The sequence below is a fragment of the Cherax quadricarinatus genome, chromosome 36 (genome assembly GCF_038502225.1).
Source record: "Cherax quadricarinatus isolate ZL_2023a chromosome 36, ASM3850222v1, whole genome shotgun sequence".
In the NCBI taxonomy this organism is placed as follows: Eukaryota; Metazoa; Arthropoda; class Malacostraca; order Decapoda; family Parastacidae; genus Cherax; species Cherax quadricarinatus.
The window spans coordinates 30,216,620-30,229,814 of record NC_091327.1 but is presented as its reverse complement, the minus strand read 5'-3'; the positions used below and the strand labels follow the sequence as shown (position 1 = coordinate 30,229,814).

Below are 13,195 nucleotides of genomic sequence, written 5' to 3'. Positions count from 1 at the left end.
TATTTGCCTATCACAATTGATCTAATATGACATAAGAAACAATATAAATAACATAAAACATGTTAAGTACTCCAGAATGAATAATATTTGGCATAACACCAAGCAGTTCGACAGAGTTATGAAAAAGATATGGTAAACAAATACCATTCTCCTATCCTTGTCTTGGTGGCTTATGTTAGAGAAAATGGAGTATAGCACAGGGCTAACTATGATATACACTTGTACTCCACCATAAACATGAAACAAAAAAGTTATTTTCTCTCTATAGATTATTACACATAGCAGCATATGTGTAGAGAACCTAGGATAACCCCAAAAAGTCAACGTGGCTTATTTTTAGTACCTGGCTTGGGTTAGCCATATATGATTTTTGGTAAATATTCGATTCCCTGCCAGGGTAGAAACATTAGGCATGTTTCTTTGCACCTGTTGTCTATGTTTACCCATCAGTAAATGGGGTACCTGGGTGTTAGTCGACTAGTGTGGGTGTTATCCTGGGACACTGACCTAATTTTCTTGAAATACTGAGCATAACAAGTGCCTTTCTATACAGTAGTATGTCACTGATGTCAGCTAGGCCTGTATACCTTGTACATGTACGTGTAGTAAATAAAGATATTATTATTATTATTATTATTATTATTATTATTATTTTCTCAGTTGTTTGTTGGGTTTTCTTATTCAAACTTGGGCAATGTATGATGGAAAGATACTTCTTCACATACACCAAAAATGAAAGAAATCAGACCATAAATAGCGGAGTTCACTTCTCAGCCATTAGCGGCCGCTTAGCGGTATATTTTTGTATGGTTGTTATGGTTATATTCTCATTTTTTCAGTCTCATTTGATAGAATGAAAGATATATTACAGAAATAGATATGATTTTGATTGCTTTCATGACGAAAAGCACCTTGAAATTGCGCTCACAGTAGCGAAAATGTTCTATTCTTTAGCGAAGCTCAAGAGTAAACAAATGACGTCACCGTCCAATACCTGTCCGCCTGCCAGTCTAAATTCCAGTGTGGAGTCAAGAATGGATTGACATTATTTATACAATTATTACAATAATGCAGCATTCTGCATAACAGTAAATCTTCTATTTTTTTTTTTTTTTTTTTTTTTTTTTTTTTTTTTTTTTTTTTTTTTTTTTTTTTTTTTTTTGGAATAAAAATTCCAAATGGTAAGCAAGAGTAATATAAGGGGCCTGTAGCCGTGACTAATGAACAGAGAAAATGTTATTTTACTGCCAGGAATGTCTACATTGTTTATTCTGGACCCTATTTTGAAATTGGCATTCTGACCACTATATTGGGTAGTTGATATAAGTGAATGGGCAGTTTCTTGTACTCAATTGACAGACCAGAAGTAAATAAGTTTATTCAGGTATACACAAATACAGTTACACAGATTATCATACATAGCAGTGTATGTATAGAGAACCTTGGATAACCCAGAAAAATCAGACAAAGTGACTTATTTCCAGTACCTGGCTTGGGCTTGCCATATATTATTTTTGGTAAATATTTTTTTCTCGGTTGTTTGTTGGGCTATCTCATTGAAACTTGAGCAATGTATGATGGAAAGATGCTTCTTAACGTACAACAAAAACAAAAAAGACGGACGATAAATAAGGGAGTTCACTCCTAATCCATTAGCCGCCTCTTTGCAGTATATTTTCGTATGGTTTTTATTGTTGTATTCTCATTTTTTGGACTCATTTGATAGAATGGAAGATATATTACAGAAATAGACATGATTTTGATTGCTTTCATGACGAAAAGTACCTTGAAATTGAGCTCAAAGTATTGGAAATGTTAGATTTTTGATGATGTTCAATGAACTGTGTAAGTCAAGTTGGTTAATTTTATTAAGCGTATTCTAACCTAACCACTCTGTAATTCGGCAAACTCAGTAATCCGGCACTACAGGTCCCAATGATGCTGGATTTGTGATGGAGGGCCTGTACTAATATGACGTCTGGAGACATAAGACACTTACTGATTTTAATGTGTACCTGCATGCCAGCACAGTGTGTAAGTTTATTTAGGTACAGGTATACATAAGTATAATTATCAGAGTACAGTGGACCCTCGACTAACGATATTAATCCATTCCTGAGAGCTCATCGTTAATCGAAATTATCGTTAGTCGAGTTAATTTTTCCCTAAGAAATAATGGAAATCAAATTAATCCGTGCAAGACAACCAAAAGTATTGAAAAAAAAAAATTACCACATGAAATATTAATTTTAATGCACACAAACTGAAGAAGAAATGTACAATTACATGACACTTACCTTTATTGAAGATCTGGTGATGATTGATGGGATGGGAGGAGGGGAGACTGTGGATGGTGTTAGTGTTTAGAAGGAGAATCCCCTTCCATTAGGACTTGAGATGTCAAGTCCTTTTCTGGGGTTACTTCCCTTCTTCTTTTAATGCCACTAGGACCAGCTTGAGAGTCACTGGACCTCTGTCGCCCAACATATCTTTCCATAAAGGCCTGTACGTCCCGTTCCTTTATGACATTCCTAAAGTGTTTGACAACATTTTCAGTGTCACAATTAAACACTTGTTCAGGTTTCAGTTCTTCACTGTCTATGTACTCCTTGAATTCCTGCACATATTTTTCAGCTGCTTTTTGGTCCAAATTGGCTTCCTCACCATGCCTTATCACACTATGTATGCCACTACAATTCTTAAATCTCTCAAACCAACCTTTGCTGGCCTTAATTCACTCACATCACCACTAGTTGCAGGCATTTTTCTAATTAAATCCTCATGCAACTTCCTAGCCTTTTCACATATGATCGCTTGAGAGATGTTATCTCCTTCTATCTGTTTTTCGTTTATCCACACCAATAACAGTCTCTCAACATCTTCTATCACTTGCGATCTCAGTTTCAAAAACATAGTTGCACCTTTGGCAAGAACAGCTTCCTTGATTGCCGTTTTCTTGGCCACAATAGTAGTGATGGTGGATTGGGGTTTTGTGTACAACCTGGCCAGCTCGGAGACACACACTCCACTTTCATACTTAGCAATGATCGCTTTCTTCATATCCATAGTAATTCTCACCTTTTTTGCTGTAGGGTTGGTGCTAGAAGCTTTCTTGGGGCCCATGGTGACTTATTTTGCAGGTGCAATCACTAAAAACGCTGTGATAATATGAAATGTTCCAATTGTATGTTTGGATGGGACTGCAGTGGCTGGCTGGCTTGTAAACACTGGCCACAAGTGGACGCGTCTCAGATGGAACGAATCGTGTTGGTCGAGTTTTTTAGTGCTAGTCAAGGCAAAATTTTTGCGTTAAAATGTATCTCTAGTCAGATTTAACGTTAACCCTTTCAGGGTCCAAGGCCAAAATCTGAAGTCACGCACCAGTGTCCAAGAAATTTTGAAAAAAAAAAAAATTATTTTTTCTTACAGAATTAAAGAGCATATTTTTGTGAAGGTAATAAAACAAAAAAAATTAGAATCTGATCAGTACTTACCGAGATACAGTGCCAAGAAGTTTGTAGAAAATGATGTGGTGGCGGCAACATCGACAAATTCCACATACGCGTATTATATTATTTTGTTGTTTTAGTTGTTTTTTCTTTTCTTTTCCAATTTTTTTCTATTCCTACTAACATTTGGGGCCTGAGAGACCAATACTGTATATAATTGATATATATATACTCACTGTATTGAACACAATAACTGCACTAAAGTTATTATCATATTATTGTTTACCACTGTTGTTTATTACAATAAACATGCACAAATATTGTATAATACTAATGTTCTATCATATATTTACATATTTACAATCACTGGACATGGTTTTAGAACTGCTGGAGCTTGTGGAACTCCTTGAAACAAGGCACCATGCACAGAGGCACCTTACATTCCTCACACATAAACCGAGTGTCTTTGCGTCTTTGTTGCCGTCGTTTTGTTTGTGCACAGACAATGCATCTCTTCTGAGCAAATTTCTTTTGAGTTGAAGGAAGCTGTATTATGAAATGATCACCTTCTCTCCTCAAACGCTTGGGTATATTGTGATGAATTCGAGGACCATGTTGTATTGCAGGTGTTGTTACCTGGTACTTCATTATGAGTTGTCTGACAACAGACAAACAAAATTCACCATACGGTGGTCTGTTACCAGTCTTTATTTGGTACATATTATATGCATTCAGCATTGAAATGTCCATGAGATGGAAGAAAAGTTTCATGTACCACTTGTAACTCTTACGAACACAGTCAACAAAACCAATCTGCATGTCACACTTGTCAACCAAGCGCATGTTTTGTGTATAATCAATCACTGTCACTGGTTTTCGAATACGTTCATTAGTCACTCGATCAACTTTGCCACTGTCTTGCATTTCATTACGGTGAATGGTTGTCAACAATGTGACATCTCGTTTGTCATGCCACCGTAATGCCATGATGTCATTGGCAGTAAACACCTGCACGTCATCACCACGAACACCTGCGTTGAGCCTGGGCATATGTTTACGATTAGAACGCACTGTGCCACACACATCTGTCTTGTTCACTCACATGAAATCACTGAGTAATGGGCTTGTGTACCAGTTATCGGTATATAATGTATGGCCCTTACCAAGATAAGGTGCCATCATGTTTCTCACTACGTCACCTGATATACCCAATAACATCTTGGTATCTTTCAATGTTTTACTACCCGTGTATACAACAATATCCAACACCAGGCCACTGTCACAATCACAGAGTACAAACAATTTTATACCAAAGCGGTTCCTCTTGCTCGGTATATACTGCTTGAATGACAGTCTACCTTTGAACAAAATCAAAGACTCGTCAATTACAAGATTCTTGAATGGATAAAAGTATATCCTGAACTTTTGTTTGAGATACATGAAAACATTTCTAATCTTGTATAACCTGTCACTTCTGTCAGGCCTGGTTTTGTCAGAGAAGTGCAACATACGTAACAGTAAGATAAACCTGTTCACTGGTATTATTTCACTGAAGGATGGGGTACAAATTAGCCGATCTGTGGACCAGTATGCTTTTATATTATGCTTATAGACGTGAGGCATAAGCATTATTGTTGCAAAAAGCAAATACATTTCTGCAACAGTTGTCTCTTTCCACCTGTGTAGTCTTGACTGTGGTGATAAGATCGTATTTGCCATGGTGTACTGAAAATACTTATTACTTTCCCTGACAATAATTTCCATCAATGGCTGGTCAAAGAATAATTCAAAGAATTCCAGTTCATTGGCCGTGGTTCCAAGGGGACAGGTAGGTAGAATTCCACTTTGAGAGTCATCAAAGTGGTGAGGGCTGGGAACAAAATTGGGATTTTGCTGCCAATCCCAGATACGGTTTGCTGGTGGATACTGGACATCATAGGCTGGTTGTACGGGTGGTTGTGGCGAGCTGGTGGGTGACGCTCCGCTTTGTCCTTGAACTGACGAGTCAGCAGCGTGGGTCCCCGCGTGGCACAGCGAGTCACGCATGGCGGTGCCACTACCACCACCAGCCCCACTAACACCATCCACTGATGCCTGTGGCCCATCCATGCCAAGTGTAGCCACATCATCCTCACTATCACTACCTAAAACGGGTGTAGGGCCACGGGATGTACTCCGGGATGTACTCCGTCCCCTGGGCACAGCATAGGGTGCACTACCCGAGCGCATGCGGCGGCGAACATACCGACGCTTCACTGGTGAATATGTTTCCTCACTATCACTACTCGAATGATCGTCGAGCGCAATAAAATCACAATCCACGTCAGAATCATTGTCATTACTGAAGTCAGAGGCCAGGCCACGGGAAAATATTAGTTTTCTCTTACGTTTAGGAACACCCGACCGTGAGTCACGAGTGCCCACACCAGAGGTAGAAGGTCGAGGATCGTCGGGGTTTTCTGCACTATTATCGATATCCTGGTCATTATTTTCAGTCACTAACTTATCAAAGCCGTAGAGTTCGTCTTCATTTCCACTTCCATCAGTGTCAGAACTATCAGACAGGAAGAGGAGAGTCCCAATTTTCCGGGGAGTGAGAGCTGACTTGCGACGAGGCATGGTGAACAAGGGTGACTGAGCCGGCGTTCCCACAATGCTATGCAGGCGCCTAGATTTTTTGTTTATGGCGCACACCCACGGCGCAGACCCATTCTCTCATATGTAGGCCTATGAGCGCTTTCGCGCTAAATTTGACGGCGCTAGAATTTTGGCGTAGATCTACGGTTTGGACACTCACCGACCAGCCGTAGATCTACGGGACGGACCCTGAAAGGGTTAAACGATGCCATCGTTGGTCAAGGGTCCACTGTATATATAAAATATGAAATAACTTTTAAAAACACTTGAAATTTTGGAATTTCCAGACAAAATGGAGAGACTTAGTGCTGATGGATCTCACAGAGAATGTAAACAAACAGGGTGGGGTGCAGTAACCGTATTAGAAAGTCAGGTGGGGGGAGCCGTATAGTGAGTTTTGGTCATAATTTGAAATGACTGTATTAGCAGAACGCCGTAAAGCGGGGCCCTACTGTACTCGAAGATATGGAGAGACTGTTGTTGGTGTGGATCAACGATAAACAATTATCAGGAGATAGTATTTCTCAGTCAATCATATGTGAAAAGGCAAGGCACTTACATGTGGATCTCATTAAGAAAATGCCTGGAACTAGTGTTGATGTTAGTGATTTTAAGGCCAGCAAAGGTTGGTTTGAGAGATTTAAGAATCATAGTGGCATACACAGTGTGATGAGACATGGTGAGGCTGCCAGTTCGGACCAAAAAGTGGCTGAAAAATATGTGCAGAAATTCAAGGATTGCATAGACACTGAAAAATTAAAACCCCAAAAAGTGTTTAATTGTGACGAAACAGGCCTGTTTTGGAAGAAAATGCCAAACATGACCAACAGTACTCAGGAGGAAAAGGCACTCCCAGGATATATGCCTATGAAAGACAGGCTAACTCTCATTAAAAAACAAAGAAGGGAGGTAACCCCAAAAAAGGACTTGTTACCTAAAGTCTTTATGGAAGGGGACTTCCCTTCCAAACAGTTGTAAACTCCTCCATCCTCTGCTCTCCTCCCATCTCATTACTCATCAGTAAGTCCTCAATAAAGGTAAGTGCCATTTCAGTATTGTTTATTCTGCATGTCTCATTGTTTTCTGTGTAGGAAAATGTATATTTCATATCTGGAATGGATTAATAATTGGATTTCCATTATTTCTTTTGGGGAAAATTAATTTGGCTAATCATAAAATCGGTTAAGGACAAGCTCTCTGAAATGGATTAAAATCGTTAGCCGAGGGTCCACTGTATAAAGCTGATTACTCTCGTTTTAGCTATTAATGATGATAATCACAATGTAATATTAGAAAGATGAACAAATATGAAAAACATATACATGTATATAACAACTGCATCTTGGCATAACAGATATGCTGAAAAGATAAAAAAAAATCAGTGTACTAGCACAGAGCTGAGCATGGTATGGGATGTGCATGCATGCTGTATGTGTATGTATGCCTGCAGTAATGGATTCAAATTAAACAAATTTAGATTTAGAAAGGATATAGGAAAGCATTGGTTTGGAAATAGGGTAGTTGATGAGTGGAACAGTCTGCCTAGTAGGGATTATTGAGGCTAAAATCTTGGGTAGTTTCAAATTTAGGTTGGATAAATACACGAGTGTGAGTGGTTGGATTTGAGTGGGACTTGCACATGAGTAAATAGAATTATCAAAGTTTATTGCTTGGGTAGCATTGAAAATTGGGTTGGGCAATTCAGTTAGTGGGATGGATTTTGAAGGACTTGCCTAGTATGGGCCAACAGTCCTGCTGCAGTGTTCTTCCTTTCTTATGTTCTTATGAAGCACTGAGGCGCGAGAAGTTGTGTACATTAAGTGTGACTAGGCCTTCCCTATAAAAACATTAATAGCCTGATCCTTAGGCTGGCTGAGCACAAGATGGGGAAGAAAGCACCTGCAGTTGTGCAGCGCTTCATATTTTTCCCCTAAAGTAGCAGCATCATAAATGAACTTCATGGGGTCATGACTGAAAAAATGCCACAATTTTTCAACCATCATTTGACAAAAATATCCTAACAGATCACATCTTAATCGAGGCTCTGCTTTGTTTTCGTTTGTTTATTTGGTAAAGGTATGGTGAGATCCTATGTTATGTACAGTTTGGAAAGGAATTGTGGTTCTTATTTCTACTGATGTTCAAATGTTGATGGCTTAATACAGTGTAAACTGCCTCTGGCCCTATTAACTCTAACACAAAGAACAAGGCAGCTTAGGCTGACTCCTACATGTACTGAGCATATTTCATGATAAATGTCGCTGCAACTAACTTGACCCTTCAGGTTTGCATTAATCCTCATTTTGCCCAAATGCTCAAATATTGACTAACAGATTGTAGGAAAAGATAAACCATATTATTTTATATGTGATAGAATTACAGTATCAAAAAAAGTTTCACAATTTTGAAAGTCCAAGGAACACAACCCTATTTTTCCAATATTTTCTTACCTTTACATAATGCTATATTTTGTAAGTGCCAGTTTTCAGGAATGAATCCTGCATGTTATTAGAGGGAGCGTATTGTATTGAAGCAAATTATTTTCATAAATAGTTTTTCTCGGCTATTATTTTTTTACCAAATGCTTGCATATTTTGCATACACTATATATATATTTCATGTATGTATGAAGAGTTCATATTTGTTTGGTAAAGATTGGTCAAGAATTGTAGCAGTCATGTGTATTAATCAGTGGGTAAAGTGACTAACTGTTGCCTACATAATGGACTGTCTGATCTTGAAACCATCCTTCCCACTCTTCTTTTCCCTCTCAGAGCAGCCCAGCAACATGTTGCCCACCCATATACATCTGTTTTGTACTCTACTGCATATTGTAGTTCTGTTAAATTAACATGGACAGTGTACATTAATTAAACAATGTTTAATACTTTTTGTAAGTGAAAAGGATTAAAAGTATTTAGTGTAACTTATCAGTTAAATATTCTAACTTTAAAAATTTATTTACATTTATGCTTGGAAATGCATCTCAGATTTTAATGTGGGTGTCAGTTAGTTCTGAATTCCAAATTCAACATAAGAATATTTTTCAGAAATGCATGAATGCCATAAGGAAGGGAGGGCCTGCTATGCAGTGGGTGTTTTCGATTTAGGGATTGTACTCCAAGTTCCCCCAAAAATGGCCACCTTGAAGAACTTGTTAAATAATTGAATCAGTTCACCAGGTGCCCATCAGCAAGAAGTTGGAAACTCAAAGCCCACAAATTTGGGGGTTTAACTGTACAGTGCCTTTGTTAATTTTATTAAATGTGATTTTCTTTTGTAAATATTTTTAGTTGTAGGGTTTAAATTATTACTGTATTGTTATTATTATTATTATTATTATTATTATTATTATTTTCCTGCATTATTATATTCTTGTTTTTATTGTTCCATTCATAGGGGGTTAAACTCTTATTAACCCCTTGACTGTCGCAACCCCAGATCCTGAGGTGTCTCCTGGTGTCACAAAATTTCCGAAAAAAAACATTTTTTTCTTATGAAATGATAGAGAATCTTTTCCCGATTATGAAATGATAGAGAATCTTTTCCCGATTGTAATGACACTAAAAGAATGAAATTTGATGGAAAACTGAGGAATTATGCTCTCACGAAGTTAGTGACCTTGGCGATATTTACGAATCAGTGAATTCGCCCACTTTGAGCCCTATTTTCGGCTAATTCCATTGTTCCAGTCGACCAAACTCATAGCTATTTCTTTAGAACTCCATTTTTTCTATTGACTGAGTACAAGAAACTGCCCATTTACTGATTTCAACTACCCAATAACGTGGTCAGAAATTTGCAGTTTGGCCAATTTCATGAAAATTAAAAAATATGACAGTTTCAAAATAGGGTCCAGAATGAACAATGCAGACATTCCTGGCTCTAAAATAACATTTTCTTTGTTCATCAGTCACGTCTCCAGGCCCCTCTGATATTACTCTTGCTTTTTATTTTGAATTTTTATTCAAACAAAAAATAGATTTCCTGTTATGCAGACTATTGCAATATTGTAATAATTGTATAAATAATGTCACCCCATTCATGACTGCATATTAGAATGGCTACTTGGACATTTATTGGTAAATGACATCATTTGTTTACTTTTGAACATTGACAAAAATCAAACATTTCCCCTAATTTGAGCTCCATTTCAAGGTTCTTTTCGTAGTAAAACCAATCAGAATCACCTCTGCTTCTATACTATGTTTTACATTCTATCAAATGAGACCAAGAAAACGAGAATACAACCATAAATACTATATGAAAATAGACCACAAATTTGGCATTTTAATTAAAAAAAAAAGGTCGGAGTTTTTTTCTCATTATGCACTGCATGCTGCAGGATTTTTTTATATGGTGCACACTGACCACACAGACCCATTCTCTCACATGTGGGCCTACCAGCTTTCTCCTGCTTGATTTGAAGCCGCTAGAATTTATGAGTATATATACGTCAAACACGGTGGCTCATAAGATGCATATATACGACCAAAACAGTCAAAGGGTTAATCATACATCATTGGAGGCAATTAGGTTCAATTTAAGGAAAGGGAGAATTCAGATTCAAATTCAAAATTTATTTCCACATGATACATTGTACAGAAATGGGTGACACTTAATAATGCATGTGGAAAGTCCATAGTTATTCAAAGCATTTGTGGCAAGCTTAAGCCTAAGACTACAAGGGCAATAATAATAATAATAATAATAATAATAATAATAATAATAATAATACTTTTAGCAACTCCACACCTCGCCTTCTAATTTCCACACTATAAATTTTGTGCATAACATTTATGCCACACATTGCCTTTAGACACAACATCTCTACTGCCTCCAGCTTCCTCCTTGCTGCAACATTCACAACCCATGCTTCACACCCATATAAGAGTGTTGGTACCACTATACTCTCATACATTCCGTTCTTTGCCTCTATGGATAATGTTCTTTGTCTCCACAGATAACTCAGTACCCCATCCACCGTTTTTCCATCCAACCTGATATTCAGTTTTTTCTTTTCTAAATCATTTGATACCCTCATCACCTTACACTATAAAACTGATTCATTGAGTATATAATGAATGTATATGTAAGTAGATTAAATATATCACTGTACATGATCATAAGAAAAATTATTTGGGTCATAGTCTAGTAGGTTTATAGGTAAAATTTTTTTACATTAGATGACATTCAATTCAAGAATTTAAATTCTGGAAGGATAATCTAATTCCTTGGATCAAAAGGCATTAACCAGCATTGAGCATCTCCCTTAAAAGGGGGTGAAAAGTATTTCATTATATGATTTAAAAATGACTACAGATTCTCTAAACAAGTATCACTTTAACCTTTCTGTTAAGAGAGAGAGAATCAATTACTGTACACTGAAGGTTATTTTATGCATATTTACCTACTTTAATGAATTTTCCAGGTGCTGAACATTAAAGCTTCACTTAAAACTCAAGCTCAGGAAGGAGATGAGGCATTGGTTTCAGATTCCCGTGATCATGATAAAAAACGGCCAGCGAAGAAAGGAATCCGTGCTTCATCTTCAAAGTTTTGGCCAAAAAGTTCTTAATAATTAACCCCAAGCATCTAATCTTGTAAAGAAAAATTTGTGTAAATTCCAAAGGGAAGTATTGTAGGCACAATGTTTTCATACATTATGCAGTAAAATTTGAACTTACATATTTCTGGAGTGTAATGTTGGCAGACATCTGTGTACTCAGATCATTTTATATCAGTCATATACCTAATATTTTTTGTCCTCATCACCATGTCTTAAAGGCAAATTTTCTTTGGGACTGAAGCTCATGTTTTCTTGTTTCCATTATATACTGTAGACAGTTTCCCCTCTTAAGTGAATAAATTGACAAATAGGAATAAGATTGTTTTTTTTTTTGTGTTAGTACTGTAATGGTATTTAGCAGTGATCTAACATCAGCATAGATTGTTTTTTCTTGTGTTAGTACTGTAATGGTATTTAGCAGTGATCAAACATCAGCTTAACTTTTCTCAATATTCATTTATTTATTATTAAATAGGGGAAGTGCTAAACCCATTGTGGTCATACAGAACTGGAGGGAATGGGAGGTAATCAGCTTCAGTCCATGGAAGTGGAGGACAGGTCCAATTCCTTGCATCAAGAACCATTGGTATCAAGGAGCCTCCCTTAGGGAATATGTTAGTGGTTCTGTGGATTATCTTCCCCACAGCCTGGTCTACTTTGGAAACAAAATACCATATTACAGGATTAAGAATTATTAAGAAGCCCAAAAGAAAGTAAAGTTATGGTATGTATATATTGAATCTAAGTAGAAGTTTGTAAGATTTTCCTATCATCTTACTTTTTTTGAGACAAAGAGATTAGCAATCTGCCAATGTAAAAAAAAATTATTAAGTTTCCATTCCAATCTCATATGCTATCTATAAATGTATTACCAAGGTACCTTGATGCTGGTAATGGGTTCTAAATTTGAAGAACTGGAGCTACCCTTAAATCCCTTGGATCAATTATTATAATCATAACCCAGCACTAAACCCATAAGGGTCATACAGCTCCTTGGATCAAGCCTGATTACTTCTAATTCCCCAGGAAATGTATGACCCTTCTGGGCATAATACTTTCTCATTTTTTTTTTTTAACTCGATAGTCATCGCCCACCAGTAAAGGTTATACAGCGTCTGGGAGAATGGTAGGGAATCAAGTTTGATCCAAGAAATGAGAGAATAGATTCAATTCCTTGTATCAAGACCCTTCACTGGTATTAAGACTTCTCCTTGAAGGTAAATGTCCATCAAACATTGACTTAGAGTAGAGCAGCTGGTGGCAATAGAACTAGACCTAAAAAAAAAAAAAAACTGAATGCATATACAGTACACTTATTACTTACCTTAAAATATTTTTGGCCTTAATGTTGGGTGAGAGGTGAATAGTACTTATTGTAGGAAGTCAAACGAAACCAGCCTCTGCTAGCTTCAGATTTATCTTCAGCAGCTTTCCTCCCCCCTCAACCTTCACAGAATTGAAGAGACTCAGGGCTTTAGACTGGATAATGGCTCAGCTTAAAGGCACATTGTGACTAGTCTTATCTTCAGTCCACATCCAT

The 13,195-nt window shown here is 37.2% G+C and overlaps 1 protein-coding gene across 7 annotated transcripts in view; it reads left to right on the top strand.

Annotated features, from left to right (window-relative positions):
* LOC128691456 (COP9 signalosome subunit 7) overlaps window positions 1-11,972 on the top strand; it is a 155,632-nt gene extending 143,660 nt beyond the window's left edge. For 5 of the 7 annotated variants that reach the window (XM_070091626.1, XM_070091629.1, XM_070091627.1 and 2 more), the window contains one exon: window positions 11,518-11,972. In XM_070091626.1, coding sequence (XP_069947727.1) covers window positions 11,518-11,664 — 147 coding nt within the window. In that variant the 3' untranslated portion in view covers window positions 11,665-11,972. The remainder of the gene's footprint in view (window positions 1-11,517) is intronic. The other 2 variants (XR_011392828.1, XR_011392827.1) reach the window with 2 other exon arrangements.
* Window positions 11,973-13,195: the final 1,223 nt, after the last annotated feature.